At 47.1% G+C, this 24,913-nt stretch overlaps 1 protein-coding gene across 11 annotated transcripts in view; it reads right to left on the bottom strand.

Moving 5' to 3' along the window:
- Positions 1-24,913, bottom strand: part of KAT5 (lysine acetyltransferase 5) — a 688,762-nt gene that overhangs the window by 204,398 nt on the left and 459,451 nt on the right. For 4 of the 11 annotated variants that reach the window (XM_085625846.1, XM_085625851.1, XM_085625848.1 and 1 more), the window contains 2 exons: positions 18,857-18,967; positions 14,034-14,282 (listed from right to left, as the gene is read on the bottom strand). In XM_085625846.1, coding sequence (XP_085481972.1) covers positions 14,034-14,282; positions 18,857-18,967 — 360 coding nt within the window. The remainder of the gene's footprint in view (positions 1-14,033; positions 14,283-18,856; positions 18,968-24,913) is intronic. The other 7 variants (XM_085625849.1, XM_085625854.1, XM_085625850.1 and 4 more) reach the window with 2 other exon arrangements.

The following is a 24,913-nucleotide window of genomic DNA, read 5'->3' as shown; positions in this document are numbered from 1 at the left end:
ACAAATTTAGACCACCTATATGATTATATAGATTTGGTGGAGTGTCGCCTGGCCGATAAAATAACATCCACCACATCTGGCGGGAGAGAGAAAGAATTCAGGTTGCCCCGTTCAATCTCCAGGCATGAAGGTGTAAGCTCTGGAGGTGGGGGTGTAGAACCTGCCCCTCCGACTGCGAGAGGAGGTCTGCCCTCAGAGGGAGACGGAGCAGAGGGCACGAGGAGAGGTGGAGAAGATCTGTATACCACACCCTTCTTGGCCAATCCGGGGCGATCAATATGACAAGGGCCCGGTCTTGGCGAATCTTCCTCAGAACCCGAGGAATCAAGGGTATGGGAGGAAACGCGTAAAGGAGTCGTGATCCCCAACTCAACTGAAACGCGTCCCCCAACGCTCCCTGCATCGGATACTGGAGACTGCAGAATGATGGGCAGTGAGCATTCTCGTGAGTGGCGAACAGGTCCACCCGAGGAGTTCCCCACATCCGGAAGACGTGACGAACCAGCTCCGGATGAAGCCTCCACTCGTGGTCGGCGGAGAACTGCCGACTGAGACTGTCCGCACGTACGTTCAGAACCCCGGCCAGATGATTTGCCATCAGACAAATCTGATGGTCCTGAGCCCAGGACCATAGACACAGGGCCTCTCTGCAGAGACAAAGAGACCCCACTCCTCCCTGTTTGTTTATATACCACATCGCGGTCGTGTTGTCCGTCAGGACTTGAACAGACTGACCGCAAAGGGAAGGGAGGAAGGCCTTGAGTGCCAAATGTATCGCCCGTAACTCCAGAAGGTTGATGTGAAGCAACCTTTCCTCTGGAGACCAAAGACCCTTAATCTCCAGATCCCCCAGATGAGCACCCCACCCTAAAGTGGATGCATCCGTTATCACCGTGGCCACCGATGGAGGCAGATGGAAGGACTTTCCTTGGGACAGATTGCCCTCCACGCTCCACCAAGATAGATCTGCTGCAGCTTCTCTGGAGATCCTCACAGACTCCCTGAGATCCCCTTTGTGCTGATACCACTGCTTGCGGAGGCACCACTGGAGCGCCCTCATGTGCCAGCGTGCATGGTTGACCAACAGAATGCAGGAGGAGAACAGACCGAGCAGGCGAAGGACCTTCAGAACGGGAACGACCGCTCCGTTGTAAAATAAAGGAATCATTTCCTGTATGTCGAGAATCCTTTGAGGAGGAGGGAATGCTCGACACACAGTAGTGTCCAGTACCGCACCTATGAACAGGTTGCGCTGAGAGGGCACCAGGTGAGATTTGGGCACGTTGATCGAAAAACCCAATTTGTACAACAGCCAAGTTGTATCCTGCAGATGACGCAGCACCTTCTCCGACGACTCCGCCTTGATCAGCCAGTCGTCTAAATAAGGGAAAACCGAGACCCCCGACCTTCTGAGATGGGCTGCCACCACCGCCATCACCTTCGTGAAGACCCGAGGTGCCGAAGTAAGACCAAACGGGAGGACCGCAAACTGATAATGTTGCGACCCTACCGTAAACCGGAGATACTTCCTGTGCGACTTCAGGATGGGGATGTGAAAATATGCATCCTGCAATTCGAGCGACACCATCCAGTCCTCCTGATTCAGCGCCTGAAGAACCTGCGCAAGGGTGAGCATCTTGAACTTCTCCTGTTTCAGGTAAGAGTTCAGAATTCTGAGGTCCAGTATCAGACGTAACCTGCCGTCCTTTTTCGGAATCAGGAATATACCGGGAGTAGCATCCCTGACCCCTCTCCTGCTCTGGAACCACCTCTATCGCACCTTTCTGAAACAACTTCAGGATTTCCACCTGCAGGAGAAGACGGTGGTCCTCAGAGCAAGCTCCTTGGCAAGGAGGGTAATTTGGAGGGAATTCCCGAAAGGGAAGGGCGTACCCATTTTCTACAAGATACAGAACCCAGAGATCCGTAGTTACAGACTCCCAATCTTGTAGAAAATGGGTAAGCCGGCCCCCCACAGGACCAGCATGATCCGGAATGTTGAATCTAGGGCTGCTTTGCGGTGGTGGGAGGGGCTGAGGAGGAGAAGAGTTGACGGCCACGTGAGCGACCCCTAATTCTTCCTCTGTATCCCTTGGACAAAGAGCCTTGCTGTTGTTGCTGCTGCTGCTGCTGCTGGGTCGGTCTATAAGAGCGAAAAGTCGCCCTTCCAAAGCCCCTGTATCTTTTGAAAGATCCTCTCGGCTGGGATTGAAGGCCCAACGACCTAGCCGTAGCCTTACTCTCCTTGAAGCGTTCGAGAGCAGCATCCGCCTTCTTCCCGAACAAACCAGACCCATCAAAAGGCAAGTCCAATAAAGTCGACTGCACATCCGAGGAGAATTCAGAGGACTTTAGCCATGCACCCCTCCTGGTGGCGACAGAAGACCCCATGACCCTGGCAACTGAGTCTGCTGTGTCCAGCCCACTTTGAATGACTTGGCGAGCAGCCGCCTGGGCATCAGTGAGAACTTCATTGAAGCCGGCCCTATCCTCCTCCGACAGCTTTGGTGCCAACTTCTTCGCTGAGTCCATGAGCGCGTGGATATAGTGCCCCAACAAACACGTCGCGTTTGTCGACTTAAGAGCCATACTGGCCGATGAAAAGACCTTTTTGGCCGATTGGTCCACCTTTTTGGCCTCTCTGTCTCCTGGAACCTGAGGAAAGGCCCCCTTTGACCTCCCCGAACAAGCTGCCTGAACTACCAAGCTCTCAGGCGAAGGGCGCGAAGTTAAAAATTCAGGATCCCCTGGAGCCACTCTATATCTCCTTGCGACTGCCCTGGAGACCGCAGGAGCTGAAAAAGGCTTGCGCCATACCTCTAGCACAGGTTCCATAATAGCCTCATTAAAGGGTAACAAAGGCTCCGAGACTGCAGTAGGCGAATGCAGCACCTCAGTAAGAATGTTAGACCTGAACTCAGTGGTTGGTAACTGAAGGTCCAACAACTCCGCAGCTTTTCTCATGACCGCATGATACGGCGCTGCATCTTTAGAGGGCTCATCTGATGGTGGAGTGATTTCCCACTCTGGAGACAAATCCAGTCCACTCGCCTCTTTTAGCTCTTCAAACACCTCATCAGATTCAACTAACTCTCCCTCTTCAGCCTCTTCCAAATGAAAGCGTCTCTCATCCACCACTCTCTGTGCTTCCCTTCTGGAACGAATCCGTACCAGCGGCGTCGGCGGCGCCGTGTTCGAATCCGACGGCGCCGGCAGCGGCGTCGAACGCGGATCCGCAGGAGCAGCCGGCGTCGAACGAAGTCGAGTCGGCGCCGGTGAAGAGGGAAGCGGCGTCGATGTTCTCGGCGCCGGTAGCTGCCAAGACGGCGTCGCCGGAAAGAAAGGCATGAATGGAGCTTGAGGGTAGACCTGCGGCACTCCCAAATTGAAAGCTATCGGACCCATCGGACCCACAGGTGCACCAGAGGTATACATGGCCCTTGAAAACACCCCATACATGGCATTTAGATAATGCGTGGGGTCCTGACCTGGACCAGGAAATGCAGGATTCTGGTCAGGCATCACCGGACTCGGGCCTGCCGGCGCCGACAGTGGTACAAGCGGCGTCACAGTCTCACCCGGTGCTTGAAGATCCTCAACCGGGGCCGGACACGGAGAATAAGCTGGAGCCGGAGATGGAACTGGCGTCGGGGATGACACCGGCACCGGAGACCCAGCCAGAACCGGCGAAGTCACCGGAGAAGAAGGAGCTGAAGGTGAAGTCGGGACTGGAGAAGGAGACACTGACTTTCTCCGACGTCGAGTAGGCGACTTCGACTTCGGAGCCGAATCTTTATCGGAGTGATGATGTGAAGAATGCCTCCTCTTCTTCTTATGCTTCTTACTTTTCGAAGCATGCCCCGAAGTCGATTTGGACGCCGACCTAGACCTCGACCTGGATCCAGACTTCCTTCTTCCTCTTTTTCCCTTCTTCTTCATCCGAGCGATGAAGAGCTTCGCCTCTCTTTCTTTAAGAGCCTTCGAGCTCATCTTGCAGCAGCTGGAACAACCATCCACATCGTGGTCGGATGAAAGACACCAAACACAATCTTCGTGTGGGTCGGTAATAGACATGTGCTTGCCACATTCTCGACAGGGCTTGAAACCGGACTTCCTTGTCGACATCTTCTCGAAGAAAGACAGATAATACACAAAGTAACAAGTAAAGGTTCTAGTAACGATTCCCGAAATCCGTTGGCGTCGTCGGCGCGGAAAAAAGGGAACTGACGTCATCACGCCGACGAGGTCTTCTTATGGAGCCGGTGACATCAGCGGAGTCGCGAGCGGAGCCGTGTCTCTGTGACGTCGCCTTCGACCCCATCGGCGTGGACTGCTACAAAAGTTTCCGAATGTTGCTGGCGCTGGGGATATTCACAAGGTGAGGAATCCACTGGCAGATGTATCCATCAGAAAATCCTTGCACGCACAGGGTCTCTAAAAAGTTTGTCTGCATGTTTGAGTATACCCTTGAGCATGGGCAGTATATGTGTGTTTCTCTTTGAGAGGAACTTAAGGTCTCAAAGACAAAATCCTCTTCAAGGTGCTCTTTGTGAAGTTGGACCCCATGATATTCAGTAGTGCTATTAAGTAGCTCTATGTACCCTACATTGTCATCTGGTGGAAAGGGTATTGAAGGGTATAGATCAGGATCATTGTCTGTATTAGGATCTGTATTGTAGTCAGTCCATGGATCAAGACTTATGTCCCCTGGTACATCCCCATCTCCATCCCAGTCATCTTGGTGGTCAGGTGACTGTGGTTGTGGCGAATTTGTAGGAGTAATTAACAAATTTGGGTCAAGTGGGGAAGGAGGTGTAAGAGGAGGGGGAGAAGGATTAGTACCAATATTTTTCTTCTTGAGTGGAATGTGGTAAACTTTCTCCATCTGTTGCTTCCGATTAACTGATAGTTTTAAGTGAATATGTCCAGTTTTTGGATCAATTACTAGTTGTTTCTGTTTCGGGTCCGTGTTGGAAGGCAGGACGTCGAAAAGAGGCTCCTTAGATGGGGGAGGAGCTGTTTTGTCTTTCGGTGGCAGAATTTTCAGTGCAGAAGGATTCAGCGCTGAGTGTTTTGGATTCGAAGATTTGGGTTTGGATGCCGAAGGGATGGGCACGATGGCATGCTTGGATTTCGGTGCCGAAGTTTTCAGGTCGGTACCAGAATTGGGCCGACTCGATTCCCAGCTGGAAGGCTTTGATGTGTGTTTCAGTGCCGAGCCCGAAGGCGGGGCATCCGAACCCTGTTCTCGGTGCCGACATTGGCCCGAAGGCAGAGGAGGGACCGTAGCCTTTTTGTTCTGCATTTTTAGGGGTATCAGTACTCACTGTACACTGACCCTGCGGAACGTCCTCTTCCATGTCGGAGTCTTCGGACACCGAAATGTGTTCCTCCTCTTCTTCTACTCCTTGTGCGTCGAAGGCTTTATGATCGGAATCTTTTCAGAAGAGAACCGGTATGGAGCCGCTTTGTTGGTGCATTTCGTGACATCGAGCCCAACTATCACAGAGCGTCTTCTTGGATCGAAAAGATCGGCATGCGTTGCAGTCCTGTTCGTTGTGTTTGGGGGATAGACACAAGGTGCACACTTCGTGCAAGTCGGAGCGCGGATACTTTGTGCGACATTCGGGACAGAATTTGAATGGAGACTTTTCCATCTACTGCGAGCTGACCCGATGCGGTTAGGCCCAACGGCCCTCCACAAATTTTCCAATCCAAGACTTTGAACCGATACGATACACGGAGAATGGGAAACGCGATCGAGAAACAATACTGCTGAGGGTAGTGGATTGTGCACCGATGGGAACCTGAGAAACGGTGTTGAACCGGAGCACGGCAATAGACGTCCTAACCCGGTGGCGGAAAAAAATCTAACAATGGAGTTGATGCCCATGCGCACTATCACTGAAAGGAGGTGTCACCTACCTCGTGACTGAAAAAGACTTCTTCGAACAAAAACAAAGTGCAAACATCCGGACTGGCAGACTTATGTCAAGCATGAAATCTACAGCTCACATGCCTCGAACAGTCAGTTTCCTGTAGGGAAATGGACTACCTTAACAGTTTGAGGTTTTCACCTTTCATTTGATGTAGCCATCTGAGAGGCCCATGGTCTGTCTGAACTAGGCAGTGAGTGCCAAACAGGTATGGCCTCAACTTCTTCAGGGCCTGGACCACAGCAAAGGCTTCCCTCTCTATGACACTCCAATGCTGCTCTCTGGGAAGTAGTTTCCTGCTTATGACAGCAATGTGTGTCTCACGACCGCCATCATTTGTTTGGGCTAGGACTGCACCTATCCCATGCTCAGATGCATCTGCCTGCACAATGAACAGCTTGGAGTAATCTGGAGCTTTCATGACTGGGGCAGAGCACATTGCAACTTTGAGTGTCAAAACGTTTTAACAGCTGTAGGAAGCTGGGTTTCTGTTGCAGTAAACCCCCCCCCCCCAAACTTTTTGCCAGACTACTGATGCACTTTGACTTGGTGTTCCCTGGGTCCCTGCTAATCAGGTTCCCAGGGCCTGTGTTCTTTCCCAAAACTGTATCTTGTACCCTCAATTGGCACCTCTCTGGCCTCTTGTCAGCCCCCTGTAAAAGATACTAAGGGCACTGTGACCAGGGAAGGCCTCAAAGGGCTGCAGCACTTATTGTGCCACACTTAGAGGCCCTGTACCTTTACACACATACACACACACACACACACTGCCATTGCAGCCTGCATGATGTGCTGCAGAACAAAGTGAAGAGTCGACATGACACATATCCCTGTTTGCCATGCCTACAACCCACTGCCCAGGCATAGGTCAGCCACCCCTCTAGCTAGGTGCTCTATACCAATGGTGAGGGTACAGGTGCATGAGCCCTGTACCCCTACAGTGTCTAGACCTATTCTTAGACATTCTAAGTGCAGTAATGCCATTAAGAGGATATGGCGCTGGGACTTTGTCATTACGAACTCCACAGCACCATAATGGCTTTACTGAAAATTTGGAAGTTTGGTATCAAACTTCTAAGCACATTAGACACACACTGATGCCAGTGTGGGATTAATTAAAAATGCACTCAGAGGGCATCTTGGAGATCTACCCTGAAAAACGACCAGCCTCTGGTGGGTTCCCTGACTTGCACACACCAGCTTGCCACCACTTGACATGTTTCTGGACCCCTGGGGTAGGAGTCTTGCTCCCTGAGCCCATAAACAAAGCCTTTCCTGGGTGGAGGTGTTCACACCTCGCCCAGGACAGGAAGAGCCATCTGTGGCAGGGGAGCTTCAAAGGCTTTGCTGCTTTTGTAACGTGACTCCCCAGCCTCTCCTGCTATCAGGAGCAGGCCCCCTTCCTGTCTCTCCTCCTTTTCCGCGAGAAGACAGGCAGGAAAAATGTGCTCAGCCCAGAAGGTGTGCCCACCTCTGCCCACCCCACCCCTCAGGTGGGGGAGGCGAGGTGAAGCACACTCTTCAGTACCTGGCATCTTGCAGATGGCAGGCACTCTCCAATCCAGATTAGGGGGTGAGCACACCAAGGGTGTGGTCACCCTAAGGTCAGTAGACCCTTGGCTACTGACCTCGGGACCTCTAAAACCCCCCCTAAATACAGTATTTAGGGGGCAGCCCGGAACCAAGAAGGCAGATTCCCGCAGCCTAAGAAGAAGAAGGACAAAAGAAGACGCCCAGCAGAGGAGAATGCAGAGAAGAACTGTAGGAAGCTGGCTCTGTATTTACTATACCAAAATGAGGTATAGTGTGCACAGAATCCGGTGGAACCCAAAAGGTGGGCAAGCATAAAGGCTGTATCAGAAGGTAGTGTTAAGCATTTGCTGTACACACCCAATCAGCAAATTATGTCACACACTCAAAGACTGAACTCAAACCAATTTCATTTGTATAGAAATATTATTATTTTATTTCTAGAACCAAGCCAAGCCTGGCACAGGTATGTGAAATAAATGCTTTGCAAAATATTATGCAGTGTTTACCAGTGAATTCAATTTCAAATGCAGTTGTTTGAAATACAGGTAAGTCAAGGTATTGAAATTACTGTAGAGATTACTTTGTAGACTCCTTTTTTAAGTTCGTTTTTCTACTCAGTGTGATATGCCTAGATATCACCCTGGGACATTTCCTAGAGAAAAGGTAAGTAAAATCAGTTTCGCACAATTTGTAATTTTCCAGGTTTCCATACAAATCAACTCCACACTTGGTACATTTTTCAGAGAAAACAGAAACAGTCAATAGGTTCCTCTAGAGAGAAATGAAGTTAACGGTTACCAGGTAAGTTCTCAGTCTTTGGGCTTGAGTTTCGGAGGGAGTCCCCTCCAGGACTCCCCGACATCGCCTGCAGCCTCTGCACGGAGACCCCCTCAACCGCGAGTGTCCCGGTAAGGTAAAATCCAACCTCAAAAGACACCCGTGCATCTAGCCGCCCTGCGCCCTGGAGAAGAGAACCCAAGGTGAACCTACATTCCTGAGCCCTCCAACTTACCTGTCCAGCTATTGGTTCCTTCCGGATGTCTTTCTGGACCGAGCCGGCAGACAAAATCCAAAACCGGCAACTGCCATTAAAAACAGGGCACCCGACGCCAAAACAGCACCCTGCACCCCCTGTGCCACTGTGAGTGCACTTTGTGTGCTAAACTGGATACCCCTTTGCCTGGAACTTAAGTCCAGGACCTTTGCTAACACAACCTTGTGGCCTGCTCATGAGCAGCCACCTACCAGAGGCCCCCTATCCCCCATTGGATAACATTGGGCCTCAGCATTCTGCACCCGGCTGCCCTAGTGCCGCTGAAGGTGCTTTGAGAGTGCATCCTCAACCCTGGGGGAACCCTGGTTCTAACCCCAGAATACCAACTCCCACAACCGAGTACTTACCAATAAACCGAGAACTTCATTTCCTCCCATAGGATTACATGGACTGCTTTTCCTTGTATGGAGTTGGTTTGTATGAAACATTGAAAAACTGCATATGTGAATTACTTACCTTTTGTCTAGGAAATGTCTCAGTGTGATATCTAGGCATATCACACAGATTAGCAAAAGTAATTTACAAAGTAATCCAAGAAGTAACGTGTACTGTAATCTAGAAAGTAACTGAAAAGTTATTCTGATTATCGACTTACCTGTAAATCAACCAACTGCATTTGAACCTGCATTTGAACTTCCATTCAACTGTAATTTATTGCACAAGTATTGTAAAGTAATATTTCACTTACCTGCACCAGGCCTGGCTTGGTTCTAGAAATAAAATAACTAAATAATATTTTTTATACAAACAAATTGGTCTGAGTTCAGTCTTTAGTGTGTGATATCATTTCTTGTCGGAGTGTGTACAACAAATGCTTAACACTACCCTCTTATAAAGCCTTACCGCTCGCCCACACTACCACAAATAGAGGAAGGTGCTATCTACTTTTACCTCTGCCTACCTTTGGGGTTCCACTGGACTCTGTGCACACCATACCACATTTTGGCATAGTATATACAGAGCCAGCTCCCTACAACAGCCCACTGTCCAGTTCACTTTGTTGGGCATCGTCTTGGAAGTGAGATCCGTAAGGGGGACCATCAAGGACCCATAATCCTTCACAAATATCCTGTAATACCCAGTCAAACCAAAGAATGCCATGACTTGGGTCTGGGTTGTTGGAGCTTCCCAGTCCAGAACTGTCTAACTCTTCGGTTGGAGTGGCTGAACTTGGCCTCCACCTACCAGGTGGCCCAACCACAGAATCTTTCCCTGCCCTATCTGGCACTTGCCTGCCTTGATAGTGAGGCCTGCACTTTTCAGAGCCTCAAGGACGTTCCCAAGGTGGATAAGGGGAATCTGCCAGGTAAAGTTATAGACAGCAATATAATCCACATAAGCTGAACTAAAGGATTCCAATCCAGCAAAGACTTTAGTCACCAACCTCTGGAAGGTGGCAGGGGCATTTTTTAATCCAAAGGGCGTCACCGTAAACTGGAGGTGCCCACTTTGAGTGGAGAATGCAGATTTTCTCTTTTGCTCCAAGGGTCAAACCTACCTGTCAGTACCCAGATGTGAGATCAAAGGTACTCGGATACCTGGCTGCACCCAACCTGTCAATCAACTCGTCTTCTGAACGGAATGGGTGTGCATCAGTTTTTATCACAGCATTAAGCTCCCTATAGTCCACACAAAGCCTCATTTCTTTCCACCCTTGGAGTGAGGTGTGGAGAGTAACGCAATTGGGCTGGCCCAGGGGCTCTCTGCACGTTCAATGACACCCAATGTAAGCATCTTGTTTACTTCAGCTTGGATGCTCTCTCTGACATGATCAGACTGCCTGTAAATATTGTTTTTGACAGGTAAGCTGTCACCAGTCTCAACATCATGGGTTCACCAGCTAGTCTGACCAGGGGTCAGAGAGATGAGCTAAGCATACTGATTTAGGACTTCCCTGCAAACAGCCTGCTGTTGGTCAGTGAGGGTGTCTGAAAAGGCTACTCCATCAACAGATACATCATTTGGTTTTCTGGAGAGGAGATCAAGGAGAGGTTCACTCAGCTTCCCGTCCCTCATATGTGACCATGGTCACATCAACTTTGCCATAGTAGGGCTTAGTGTGGTTGATTTGTATAAACCTTTTGGGATATTTGCAACTATCAAGGTCCACCAGATAGGCAACCTCCCTTTTTCTTTCAAGGACAGGGTAGGGTCCACTCCATTTGTCCCGGAGGTCCATAGGCGCCACAGGCTCCAAAACCCATACCTTTTGGCCTAGTTTGAAATCAACCATGGCAGTCTTTTGGTCTTACCACTGCTTCTGAAGCTCTTGGTTGCTCTTAAGGTTTTGGCTTGCTTTTTCCACGTACTCAAACATCTTGGAGCAAAGGTGAAGCACATAATCCACTATGTCTAGTGATGGCTCTCTGAGATGTTTTTCCCATCCTTCCTTCACAAGACTCAGAGGACCCCTAAACGGATGCTCAAATAGAAGTTTAAAGTGGGAGAACCCCACCCCCTTATGTGGCACTTCACTGTTGGAGAAAAGCAGATTGGAAGTAAGACATTGTAGGAAGCTGGCTCTGTATATACTATACCAAAGTAAGGTATAGCGTGCACAGATTCCGTTGATCTACATAGGCTTAAGTAGATACTGTGGTTGAGCAGTTAGGCTTATCAGAGGGCTGTGTTAAGCATCTGTTATACACACTCAGGCAAGAAATTAATACACACACTCAAAGACTGAATCCAAGACCAATTGTATTGCATAAAAAATATGACTTTGTTATTTTATTTTAGAACAAAGAGGAACTCAGATGCAGGTACATAACAGTTTCAACTATGGTAATACTTTGCAAAATATAGTAGGTATTGTATTGCAAAGGCACAGAAATACTTTACAGGAGTATTAAAAATACTTTTGTAACACCAATCATACAGTAACAATGATTCTCAATGGAAGAAGATATTCAGTGCACCTCACAAGAAGGCAATGCAATCCTATGGGAGAAAACAGTTACACAAAGCTACATGTAGGTCCCCGACTTACACATTCAGTCTTCGGGGGTTTAGATCAACACTGGGCAAGGGTCAGATCAAGGTAGGTACTGCATCACTGGGGCGGCCGGGTGCAGAGGTCACTAGGGCCAATGTTAGTCAATGGAGACTGGTGGCACCCGCAAGAGGTGCTGGTTGCAGGTAGGTACCAATAGTTTCAGAGCACAGGCCCTGGGGGTTAAGGCAAGCACAGGCCAGCACCAAAGCTACAGAACCTGCAGCACAGGGGCGGCCGGGTGCAAATCAGCATTGTGTGCCCTATGCTTTTTATTGGGATTCTCGGTCGTACAAAGAGGTTGCAGGTTCAGACCAGGAGGCTGGACGAAGGGGACCACTGGATAGGCAGGTAAGTTGGGAGGTTGAGGGAGGCCTGAGCACCGTCCACTGGGCTCCCCAAGGTAAGGGGGCAGAGGATGCAGGGGTGACTTTTTGGTGTTGGATTTTCTTTACCGGAAATGGTGGCGGTCGGGGGGACCCTTTGTATAGAGAAAGGAGTCGTCTTTGAGGGGTCCAGGAGAGGTCAGCCACTGATGGAGTTGATGTCAGGATCACTGGGGAGACTTCACTAGACAGGTGAGCTACTCAGACTCGGGCCTTGGGCAACAGGTGCAGAGTGAGCAGGGGCCGCGGATCTGCCTGTATCCAGAGTCCTTGTAGTTGAATTATTTTGGACGAGGCTGCTGTCCTCGGGAGATCTGGTCTTTGTTGAAGAGTAAAAGTGAGCAGTCTTCCTCGGGTTTATAGAAGTGGCTGGCCACAGGACAGGGGTGGTCTTCTTTGCAGGCTCTTTAAGCTAGAAACAGGCTGGTAGAGCTGGGGCCAAATCAGTTGTCGTCTTCAGGCTTTGCTGCATGGCGTCTTCTCTCGGAATTTGAATTCCTTGGTTCGGGATGCCCCTATAGTGCTAAACTTTAGGTGCGTCATCTGGAGGTACAGGTAGCCAATGGCCTACTTACCTTTAATGTGACTACTCCTCTATGTATTTACTCCCGGTGGGGGGAGTGAACAAATACCTTATCCTATTGGCTAAAATCCTTCTATCCAGTATGGAGGATTTTCAAAGGAGGGGGTCACTCCAGCTCAGGACATATATGGGGTGGTCCTAGCTGGAAGGGAACACGCCGCTCCGGACTATTAATTTTCCCACCGACCATGCCACCAAAAGTGGGGCTTGGTGGGGGGTGGGGGGGCAGCTCCACTAGATGGAGAGGCTCTGGCTAGCATAACAAAGGACAGGAAACCTTTGAGGCTCACCGCCCTGAACCCTGTTCCTGCTTAGGGGTAGGCGTGCAGCACCTCTACCCAGAGTAGGCTTTGCTTCTGGCCCACAAAAGCACAAGGTTCACACCTCAAGGGGGTCAGAAACATGTCTGGAAGTGGCAGGATGGTGCAGACCAGCCAGCTGAACACTAGAGAGTTGGTCGTTTTTCAGGGGGTATCTCCAAGATGCCCTTCGAGTGCATTTTACAATAAATCCAACACTGGCATCAGTGTAGGTTTATTGTGCTCAGAAGTTTGATACCAAAGATCTTAGCATTCAGTAAAGCCATCATGGAGCTATGGGGTGGAAAATGACAACCTCCCAGCCCATGTACTCAATATGGCTTCACTACACTTACAATGTCAGAGATTGGCCTCAGACACTGTAGGGGCATATTGCTCATGTATCTATGCCCTCACCTGTGGCATATTGCACCCAGCCTTTGGGCTGTGAGCCCTCCTAGAGTAGTGACTTGCCTATGCCATAGACAGTGTTTGGGGGCATGGTACACAGGGATGTATGATAAGTAAAAGCTAAGAAGCACTTGTTTCCTAGACCCAGCCAGCACAGCTTGAAGGAGTATATCAAAAAAATAAACAAGCTTGTTAATGATTCCACAATCAGTTTTCTTTTACTCATACTTCAATTCTTCAAGAAATCTTTTTAAATCGTTCAGAAAATCTTTACCAATACAGAGACCCCTCCTGTATTTCAAGAAAACAATATTTTTATTTACAGATAACAAATTTGTTGATGACACACTTTTTAAGTTGTGTTATGCTCTCAACAGAGAGCCCTGTGCCCAATGCATTTTGGGACGAACTCCCTTTGTCAGGGGCTGTACTTCATAAAGATAAACATAGTTGTCTGTGCATTCCGTATTAAGCTGAAAAATAACACAACTCAAAACGTGAAACCTCCCGGCTGGAGTCCTGAACCGTGTGCAATATTCTCAATTTTTGGGGGTTCTAATCTCTCGTCACGGGTGATTAGAACCCCCGAAAATTGTAATTTAGAGATCAAGAATGATGATAAATAAAAGCAATTAGGAACTCTTAACCGGACATGCAGGTTCAAGCTTTGGTAAGCCAAGTTATATCCAAGATAAAAAGTCTTACATTACATGAATATGTGTTCAGCTTGCTCCAAGACTTTTTAGGGTAAACATAAAGAAACTGCTTTAAGTTAAAAAAAAAAAAAAAAGTAACAAGTTTTAGCAGTAAGTCTACCCCCAATTTGCTAGTCTACATACCAGGTGTCTTTGGAGGCACTTGAGGCTTTTGACAAACTTTAGGCAGAATTCGCACAGGTAGAGAACTGGAAGGGTAGTGAGCTCCTGTGGATACGGTGAGAAGTACCAGGGTTTTAATCGGTGTCGGCCGAGTTCAATACACTCAATGTTCTTCATCCGGGTGATGATGTCATCATGGCTGCGGTCAGACACCAAGCTGCCAGTCATCCGAGGAGCAGAAGGAATGCCATCAGAGCTGTCCTGGGAGTCCTGCAAGCAATCATTCCAGCTAGCAGTTAGAAGATCAGTAAATGACAAATTTAAATGAAGGGGCACTCCTACTTGTTCTTCAAAATCAAAAAAAGCCTTATGCCAACTCTTCATGCGTAGAAATGTTCTAGGGTATAGGTAAGTACTCACATTTGATCAACTGGGAACTGAGTCTCTAAACTGAGTAATCCATTCTTTACACTAAGAGAAGGTTACAGAGCTTCAAACTCACACACACTGACACACATGCCTTCCCAATAACTTACTTGAGCAGATATACGACCTCCTAAAAAACACTTCTTGTGAATTTCATTTAATAGACTTAAAATGTTGATGCATACATATGCATGTTTTGTTCAAACCCACACAAGCCATTCAAAATGACATCCGTCTTATAAGATCCAAAAAACACTAAGTTCACCTGACAAGCTTTCAGGTATGAACTCTCAAAACAGAGCTATTTCCAGTACTTATATTTAAAAGTAAACTACTGCCTGTCTTGTATGAAGACATGGAGACAAATTAAGTCATATCAAGAGTGAGGGATCATGTGGGACATTTCAAGTGGAGTATGAAAGTAAAAACTGTACTATATTAAACATTTTTGCAGCTGTGCAGTGACTTCAGTGGCAACAGAACACCCAGAAGGGACCATTTTACAAAGGGCTAGAGAGACAATAAGAGGCAATCTTAAACAATGGTATGTACTGGAAAAACCTAAGACAGGTAACAGAGAATCCAAAGCGCATGTATTCTGAATTTGTAATAATGCCTACAGATACAGAACAGTCGAGGAAATGTCAAAGGAGTCTTGCCCAAATAATTCATACTGTACAACATGGCTCAATTCAGTCTTGTAATGCACTCTAAAAACTGAATTAAGCATCAGCCTGCTGTTCTCCATTTGAAAGAGGTGGTGTACTTACCTTGGTCTGTCGTTCATATATTCTGGCAATTTTGCAAACGTTCTTGCATAACTCTCATACCTGAATCCAGACAAACTGCTACCCTTTACCAGCAAAAATCCACAATCTAAAGCTTCAGGTGCCGCTTTCAAGACTTAATTGTAAGATTGCTACCCTCCTACTACCATGAACAATACTCAAATAAACATCAGGAAACATTGCTCTCAGTGGAATATATTGGGAGACCCATTTAGCACACGGAGAAGCTGTCTTGCAGGGACTAAAAAAGTCAAACTTGGACATTAACACAAAAACCTTGCAATAGGATTAACATGAATGAAATATCTAGGTGAGGTTGAGTTAGGCCCTAGGTGTACAAGGTGGCTGCAATATTGAAACTAATCTAGAAAAAAAGAAGGGGACAAGCAAGGAATTTTGCACGTCCTGTTAGATATTACTGCTGCTGAATTCTGAATCTGCCAGAACCATGGTCACACAAGACAAAGCTCATGGTTTCGAAATGTATTCGGTGAATGAAATTGCACTCACGGACTTATGCCTGGTAATCTGCCATTGTCTTTGCTTTTTGATGCAAGGCTAAAGGTTGATTTAAAGTTGATGCCTCCAAGTTGTTTGAGCGTTTCCTCATAATATACTATAGAGTATCCCAATCTGAGGAATAAAGGAGAAATGCGTCCTGTCTGACATACCTCATTGAAGCCATGGCGATCAAAAAGCTGATTGTCACTAGATCAACAGGACTTGTTGCTAATGAACCATATTTTGATTTTAGCCATTATAATGTTCAAAGGTGGGTGAGCTTACTTCACATAGAGCAATCAATCAGCCTAGACATCCCAGTATACTCTGAATGAATCATTCGCTACAAAAAATGTCTCCTGAGAAGCACTTTTGTAGACATCAGTGCAGCTAAATTACATGCATCAACTTAAACAAGCATTGGCATAGCCAATAGGTCTCGCCTTTGGGACCTTAAAAGTGTTTAGCCATGCAACAGTTGCATAACTAAATACTTATAAGGTCCCAAAAGCGAGACCGCGAAAGTGAAAGTGATCGCGAGCACATCAAACATCAAAGCGGCCGTGAAACCGAAAGCAATCGCGGTAAAGCGCGGCGCGCGCCCGCTCACATGCACTATAGCTCTAGGCTAGCCTGGTAGCACTTTTTGGAGCCCTCTCAATAAGTCTCGCCAGACCAGCGCATGCGCTGGATCAGGCGAGACCTAAAAAACGGTACACAAACGAAAAATTAAGAACTTTCATTGCTAGGAGACAAATGATAAATTCCTCTTAAGGGTCCAAAGGCAAAAACAAAGTTATGTTTTTCTCCACAAAGACCTTCTGTCATTGTTCCTGAAAGCCTACAACTTTGATGCTGGGAGCAGATGCATTGAAGTAATCAAAAACTAGTTCTAAACAAAGGTAGCCTTCTGTAAAGGAAAAATAGGTTCGAAGGTTGAAAAAAGTAATCATTCTGCTTGTGGCAAAGAAGAGAACTGGAAAATGCATTTGTTTTACCAGTACAGGGGCTACCTAATTATTATTGTAGAAGGAACTTTGAATGTGTAGAATTTTATTTTGGTATCTGGAAGGAAAAACAATAGAACATCATTGTAGAAGAAACTCTAGGAGGATGTAAGCTATCCATTCAGGATAGAATATACATCACTAGGTCTGTAGGAGTGATGTACTGATTTGAGGCATCAGAGTCAAAGTATTTGGCATCAAAGGTTTTGGAGCACAATAGATTCCGCAAAATCTCACCTTCACCACATCCCTTACTCACACACACAATGTGCAAGGGGGATGTTGTGGTCCAATACCTATCCCCATGACTAGGAGGTACAGCTGAAGGAACATGCTGCTCTCTTGCTTGTTCAGACTGAACATAACATTAGTGGTAAAGATCAGAACCAGTCTGCCTTAGAGAAACGAGAAAAAACTAACAAGGAAGAGAAGATTAGTTTTAACACCAAGATTTGATTATGGAGCAGCCAATCTTTCAATGATATGGGCAAATATATCCCTCGAGAACATATCACAGCCCTCAACCATAATTCAAACGATTAAGTGGTAATTGAACTTAGCTCTATTTTCTTACCTCAATTTTTCAAAAACCACAAGCTGAGAAGCAACTAGGAAATCGTAGGTTCCCGCCTCTTGATAACCCTGGCAGAAAGTACTGCCTGGACATCTGTTTTTGGGGGTGGAGGGCTTATCAGAAAGACAGCACTTCCAGAGTGAAGATGAACCTCTGAATCGAGTAAAGGAGTGACTTGGTTTTTTTCATAGTGAACCTCATAGAATGAAAGATGTCTTAGACAATTGTTGGTTTGATCAGGGTGTCACATAGAGAGGAAGCCCTAATCCACCAATTATCAAAATGTGAACACTAGAGTCTCTTTTCAAGGACAAGTATGCTTCCACAACAGCAATCTAAGCATACAGTATGTTAGGTGTAATATGGTTCTGCCTTTTTCATACTGTTATTGGTTAGGATCATAAAGTTGAAAAATCTCTAAATGTCTTTCCTGATGGGAAAAAATGAGAATTTTGTGTACGATGCACATGTGTATTCAGTGCAAGCATCAACATGCTGTCAGCGACAACAGCACAAACAGGCGCGTAAGTGTGCTTTAGACAGCCACATTAAAGACAGTCTCCTTCTTTGACTAACAATACTGTGTGTCCCAATTATACAACCTTAAAATGATAAACTGATGTATTTGAGACCTAATCTTTTTGGAAAGGTATGTAGCAATGGGTGAGGACAAATTAGATTGAAATGAGTATTTTAATTAATACTGGCTTCACTGTACATGGGGTAATCTCCTAATCCCCACAGTATGGAAGAGGATGGTCTCTGCATGTGCAACCGCTCTTGAGCATACTGTGCAAATAAGAGGATTTAACCTAAGCTTTCCACATCATCATAAAGCGAATCTTTATGCATTTAGATACAAAGCCTGGTAAGTCACAACTATGTCAGGGATGTCATGTGACAATGTTACTCTATAATGTATACAACCCCCTTTCCAAGGTAAAAGTTAAATTCCGATCTGTACAAAGCAAGCATCAAGTCACGTTCGTACTGAGTTAATTTCACATTTGAGACGAGAACTGGCAAAAAGCATATAGGGGGTCAACTTTCTGGATTGTGAAGCCACCATTTTCCTATGTATTTTCCCTAAAGCTATTCATAGTCTTGGTCCAGTGCATGGCGTGAGAAGGAGTTCATACTGTGTAGAAGTCTTGAGAAACGGTTTAGTGTTTAGAGATCGTAAACTAAAAGTTTGGAAATGGAATTCTGTTTTTAAGTCTTGTTGGAATTAAGGTGTTTAGGCTCCACAGTCTGCTATTTAACAGGTATCTTTTTTCATGTTCATTTGCATTAAATTATTTCACTTAAATGAAATGTCACTTTTCGATGTTTCATAAGGGTAATAATGCTAAGAGCTGTTTTTTCCTGTGCAAGCATAAAGATTCACAATGCAATCATCTATTTATCTTAAAGAGAAAAAAAGCATTAAGGAATCATTTTGAAGAATTATGGCTGCAATAGGAAAATACAAGCTCTGTCAAAAAAGGTTTTATAAGGTGTATAGCCTCTTCAGAAAACAAAAAACAATAACAGAAGGATTTAACGTGCCTCTTCCAAGCATGCCAAGTATTGCGAGATCGGTGCAGCTGCTGCTTCCTGGTGGGTTGCCGATGTCAAAAAGCGTGATCCAGTGGTGGGGAAAGGTGTCGGCCAGCGCCGCTTCAGAAGAGGCGTACATAGAGATTTTTTGATTTTTTTTTTTGTTGATTTTGTGAAAGGGGGAAAAAAGAAGAACATATGAGAGTAAAAAATATAAACCAACCTTGGAAAATTTACCACATAGCATGGAATGGGTTAAAGCAGGTGATACATGTGTGCTTTCTGAAACCTCTATATGTGACAGTCCTTAACGAAAGGCTTAATGTCTTCTCTATAATCTCCACAATTATTGTCCTGGTACATCTGAAATGTGTCAAAACTAAGGGCGCCTACGTCTAAATCAGGCAATCGTGCACTCAGAATGCAGATAAATTCCATAGTTTCAGAAAAACTGAGAAAATATTTATGCATAATGATTGTCACAGACTATCTTTCAAACGTCCAATGCCTTCCACAGGTTTGGATAAATACACTTACAAAATACACTCCAAGTGTTCTTGCGGGTTCTCCATCCCTCACTAGTAACACATCTCAGAACACTTGTCAATATTCTGTCAACTATCGGAAATCTTAACAAAAAAGGAAAACGAACTCTTTTCTGCTATTTAATTCATCCACAATATTGTCAAGTAGGTCCTGCCAAAAAGACACCGTTTGAGATAATTATAAGCTATGTGTAATCAGTAACAGCTGACATGAACTTCTCAGTTAATCATAGTAGTCTTTAATGGCCTGCGAAGGGCAGGACTTTGGGAGGGAGGGTGTGTGTTTATGCATGGGCATTTACTGTGATAGCACCTCTGCAATTGTGGTTATCCCACAATTAACAAAGGAAAAGCATTGTTTGTTTTGATAATAACTTTGCACTTCAGATGAATCTGCAAATAACTTTACAAAAATACAATGTAGTATGAATTCAACCCTATAAAATGCTGTGTAGAGATTAGTCAAAGAGGAGAACTTTAAAGGGGAGAGTAATGTAACTCGTCAGGGGAAAGATGTAATTGCTAGCCTAAAGAAAAAAATATGTCTGAATGACACAAAATTTGGCATGTGGAAAAGGTAGCTGTTTGCCGTGTGCTTTTTAGGTCTCATCTACAGCCAACTATAGCGGTCACTTGGCATCAGAACTATTGTTTTAATTGCCCCTTGTTGATGATTCAATGGCTTTCTTTTCTATATCTTAGTTCCATGTTCCTGATAGGATGCATTTCTTCTCTATTCTGGTGTGTGTCCTGCTTAGAGGATCATTTCGGTCTCAATGTGTTTTGACTGGATGAGCTGTACTTTTCCACTGCTTACGTCATGACCTAACAATAGGGTGCATTAAGGATTATTTTCTCTCACTCTTCTGTCTCTGCCTATTCCCTTCCACTCTTTAAAAGCCTGCTATTCAGGATTGTTCGCTTGTTCCCTGCCGCCTGCCACTAATACGGGTAGCAGGCAACCAACTTTGAAAGGTGTTTAAATTACTCCTAAACGTACATACAGGGGTATTATGGGAGAACATGGTCCAAAGCAAAGCCCAGTGTTCAATTTGCACAGGGCAGAGACGTAAGAGTTGTCAAAACCTGTGCTCACTGATTAGATCTACAAGGCATGCCCCCACATGCAGGTGGCGAACACAGTGGCCAGAGAGCATAACTTCACCCACTTACATCCAGAATCTATATAACAGAGACTTCAGGAATACCAATTTGACTACGGGCAAAGAGTTTAATATTTAGCCAAAACCTAAACAGACTAGAAGCCTGTAGGACTTGTCCAGGCCATGCCTAATTGCCCTGCATAAAGGAAGAGGTCAAAGGTCACACTGTCCCTTATACCTTATTATTTCAAGTTTCTTTCCCATACCCATCCCTAAGATATTCATCATAAGTGAAAAAATATAAAAGAAAATTCCACATATTGGATTCAGACTTGCATGCCTTCAACCCATGAGTTTGTATTCTGGACCCCTCTCGGGTTGAGATGTGCTCACCTTGTCCACACTGGCCCTCACCAGTATTTTCGTTTTAGCAAAACAAGTTTATAGATGGAGAGAACTGGTTCACAACCTGCCAAAGGCTTAGGGTGAACTAACTATGCCTCCAAACAAGTGTTCCTCATTCTGACCCAACATTATCACAGCACATTCTATCCACAATGTTCATGAACCGGTCAAGCAGGTTCACAAACTAAAGAATTGCCAATGTTGGCAAAAGAATCAACAACACCAATCACGGTCCAACTCTGATTTTTCAAAACCTTTTTAATTGAGGCATTCGTAACCGCAAGACTTCCCTCCATAACTTCACTACTAATGACCTCACACAGGGCACCGCAAATTACATCAGCAATTATATCACTGATGTTAAATGTATCAGGGATTCTTAAAAACTTGCCATTTCTGGCAACCATCAGAAGATTTTTAATAGCGTTTATGAGAAAACATTCTGCGGTAGTACAGACAACTACTATAAGTCACAACGGATATCACATGGCAATGATAATAAATCACATGTTCTATTTGGCATATTAGCTTCAAAAAGGCCCGATTTTCCAAAGTGCCAAGGTATTACTAAAGGATGCTGCCATATGTTCATGATATGCTGTTGTATTCCCTTACAGTGGCATAATATTCACCAAACATTTATCAATACACCAACAACATTCTGTGCTACGCATTAATATAAGTAACAATGTTATTAGTTCAGGCAAGCTGTCATATTAGTTGTGTTGTAACTTCTCGGCTCCATCCTAACACCACATTATTTAACTGAAGAATTACAGCCTTCTATGGGGAAAAGTAATGAAGACATCTATTAACTGTTGTGGAACCACAACTTTTCCGCTAGGTTTTTGATTTTTGGATGCCTTTCAGCTCTGTACATTTTTAGTGAGGAAATCAATTAGCGAGTAGCAGTACTGCAGTTTTTATTCTATTTCAGGACCCGGAGGCGAGGATTAGGCTTTTCTTTCCTCTATTTATTTCACATAGCAGCCTTAGAAAAACAACAGTAAACAACAGAAAGAGTTCATTTCCCATGACATCTATGGAGAAAAACAACAATGCAATTCGGTAGTCCATTGACCAATCAGGCGCCTCCTGGGACCATAACAACCCCTGTTCTGTGCTGGACATCCTCTTTCTTCGCTGCTAGCAGCCTCCCTCAGTTAAGTGTCCTTACCTTCTGTCGCGGTGCTGGTGGTTGGGGGGCACTGTTTGACGTTTCACTTGGTGTGAGCTTCGCTCCGCTTGCTTGCGGATTGTCCTGTTGGTCATTTATTATTCGTTAGTACGATTTTGTGCTGTTTGTTCTTAGGCTGGAGCGTCTGCTCCGTGTGACTCAGTGCGCATTGTGGCTTTCAATTTTAGCATTTTTGCGACGATAGGAGCCTTCGCTCCGTGATTGCGGCCGCGTTCTGCCCACTCCTACACAGCCGCGCAACGAGTTCGTGGTAACCGGCGGGGAGCACGGCGCTCCGCCGACCGCGAGAGGGCGCGCATTCCTTTGGACTTCTTCCGGCGCGGAGTTTCTGCGGGCCGCGAGCGGAGCTTGCGCAAACGTCTAACGGCCGTTGCCGAGCGCCTCCGCCCGCGTCCCGAGTTAGCTCGCGCCTTGCCGGTTTGTGCCTGAGGCGGAACACCCCCGCGGGGGTAGGACTACACGTATTGTGACCGCACACCGTGCCCAGGCATACAATTAAGGCCCGCACTAGACTTCAGGGCGTTGGGTGTGCTGTTTTGGGGGCCCGGTTGCCTGTGGGTGTTCTGCTGCCCTCTGTCTTGGACAGGGGGGGGGGGGGGGGGGGGGCTCTGACTCTTGCCTCCATTCTGTTGCCCTGGGTGACATCCCACATTATAATTTCCTCTTACCTGGTTACTTACCTCGTTTCCTCAACTTCTCCCTGGGGCGCCATGGAGGAGTTTGATGACTATTATGAAGAGGAGGAATACCAGTTTTTTCCACTGTCCGATGAGTTCTGCGACGCTGTGGATTCCTCCATTGTGAAGGCGGTCTCCGAGGCGGTGGCTCCTTTGGAGAAGAGATTGGAGAAGAGGTTGGATGACCTGGTGAAACTCCTTGAACCCCTCCCTGCGAGGGAAGATGTTCCGGGACCGTCTGGTTCCTTACCTTCGAAGTTGAGCCACGCTTCTGTTCCGGAGATTCCACGTAAGCGCTCCCGTTCCGACGGAGTTGGTTCTGGTGCTTTTGAGCAGCTTCGGCAAGCTTTTTTTGGACACCCAGACCCCGCCCCTGCCGGCGGATCCTTCCCGCGGCTGACCCTCCACCTGTGGGGGTCCCTGATCCCATGCCTTCCTCTCCCCTTTCGGAGGACTCCCAGGGTACGTCAGATGGCGACTCGGACCAGGGCAGGTCATGGCGTCCCTCCCCTTCTGGTTCGGTGGAACGCCCCCAGTCTTCAGCTTCCTAGGGTGGAGTGCCTTCGGATCTTCTTGACCCGGAGGACCTTTTGCATCCCCGTTCTTTGCAGTGGGTCCCCTGCGATAAGGTGGCCAACTATGTGGCGGCGCGCCTGCGGAAACCACTCTATCAGGACGTCCGTGCACGCCTGCGATCCGAATGCCCCTGCCCCTCCCTGGAGGGGAAGGTGGCGGTAACCCCCAAAATCGATGCCAAGATGACCACTTATCTGACGAAGTTTATCAAGGACCCGAAGAAAGGCATCGATAGGTCCTGGCGCGCCTGCCAGGATAAATTGTTGGACATCACAGGTCCCCTGGTAAAAATATTTGATATGGCGAAAGACGCCAAGGTTTCGGGCGCCCTGCTCTCCCCCAAAACCTTGTCCAGTTGGGCTCAACGGGCCATCATTTTCTTGGGAAATGCGAACTGCGCCATTTCTACTGAAAGGCGCTGGTCGCTCCTTATCAAATTGAATCCCAAACTGGGGGAATTGGCGACTTCCGAAGCGGGCCCGGGGGGCGCAGGGTGGTCTTTCGGAGACCCTTTTGTTAAAGAGCTAGGCAAGTTCGTGTCCACCTTTAATTCTCTGGACAAGGCACAGTCCACAGTGAAGCGCATTTTCAATGCACAGGTTTTCGGAGGGGCCGGTCGTGGCAGGGGGCGCTCGGCTGGCCAGTTCTCGCAAGCAGCCTCCGGCAGAGGTCAACCATCCCAGAGGGGGCAGTACCAGGACTCCTCCCGCTTTGGGGGTTTCTACCCCATCAGAGGCCGTTCCCGGCGCTGAGGTCAGCGTAACGGTGGGAGAGGCTCCGGCGGCGCCGCCACTCACGGAGAGTTCGTTAATTGTCTCATGTCAACGCTTGGGGGGCAGGTTTGACCGGTTTCTGGACAATTGGCGGGCTTTGACTTCGGACGCTTGGGTGCTGCAAACAGTTCAGTGGTTTCACATAGAGTTTTTCGGTTCCCCTGTCCAACTCTCCCCTCCCGCCCCGATAAGGTTATCCGGGACCGAGGCCGACTTGATCCGCCTCGAGCTCCAGGAGCTCTTGCGCAAAGGAGCAATTTGCCATTCCCATCCCCAGCCCGGGGTCTTCATAAGCAACATTTTTCTGGTTCAAAAGCAGGATGGCGGTCAGTGTCCGGTGATAAACCTTCGGGAGTTCAACAAATGGCTTGTTTACCGGCATTTCAAGATGGAGGGGATTTACCTCCTTCGCGACCTGTTACGCCCCGGCGACTGGATGGTCCGTTTGGACCGCAAGGATGCGTACCTGATGGTTCCCATTTTCCCTCCTCGCTGTCTGTTTCTACAGTTCAGGTGGGACGGCCAGATTTTCGAGTTCACCTTGCTTCCCTTTGGTCTGTCGTCCGCCCCTTGGCGTTTTACCAAGGTGTTGCATCCGGTGGTGGAGGCGTTACGGGCACAAGGCACCAGGATGATCGTCTACCTCGACGACATGCTCTTCCTTTATCAGTGCCCTCAGACCCTCTTGCGCCAGCTCCGGGCGGCGGTACTTCTGCTGCAGCCTTTGGGGGTTTGTCATAAACCAAGCCAAGTCTTGTCTCCAACCCACTCGCTCCATCACTTTCCTCG

This window comes from Triturus cristatus, chromosome 9, assembly GCF_964204655.1.
Source record: "Triturus cristatus chromosome 9, aTriCri1.1, whole genome shotgun sequence".
NCBI lineage: Eukaryota > Metazoa > Chordata > Amphibia > Caudata > Salamandridae > Triturus > Triturus cristatus.
The sequence above is the reverse complement of the archived record's forward strand: the minus strand, read 5'-3'. Positions and strand labels throughout refer to the sequence as shown.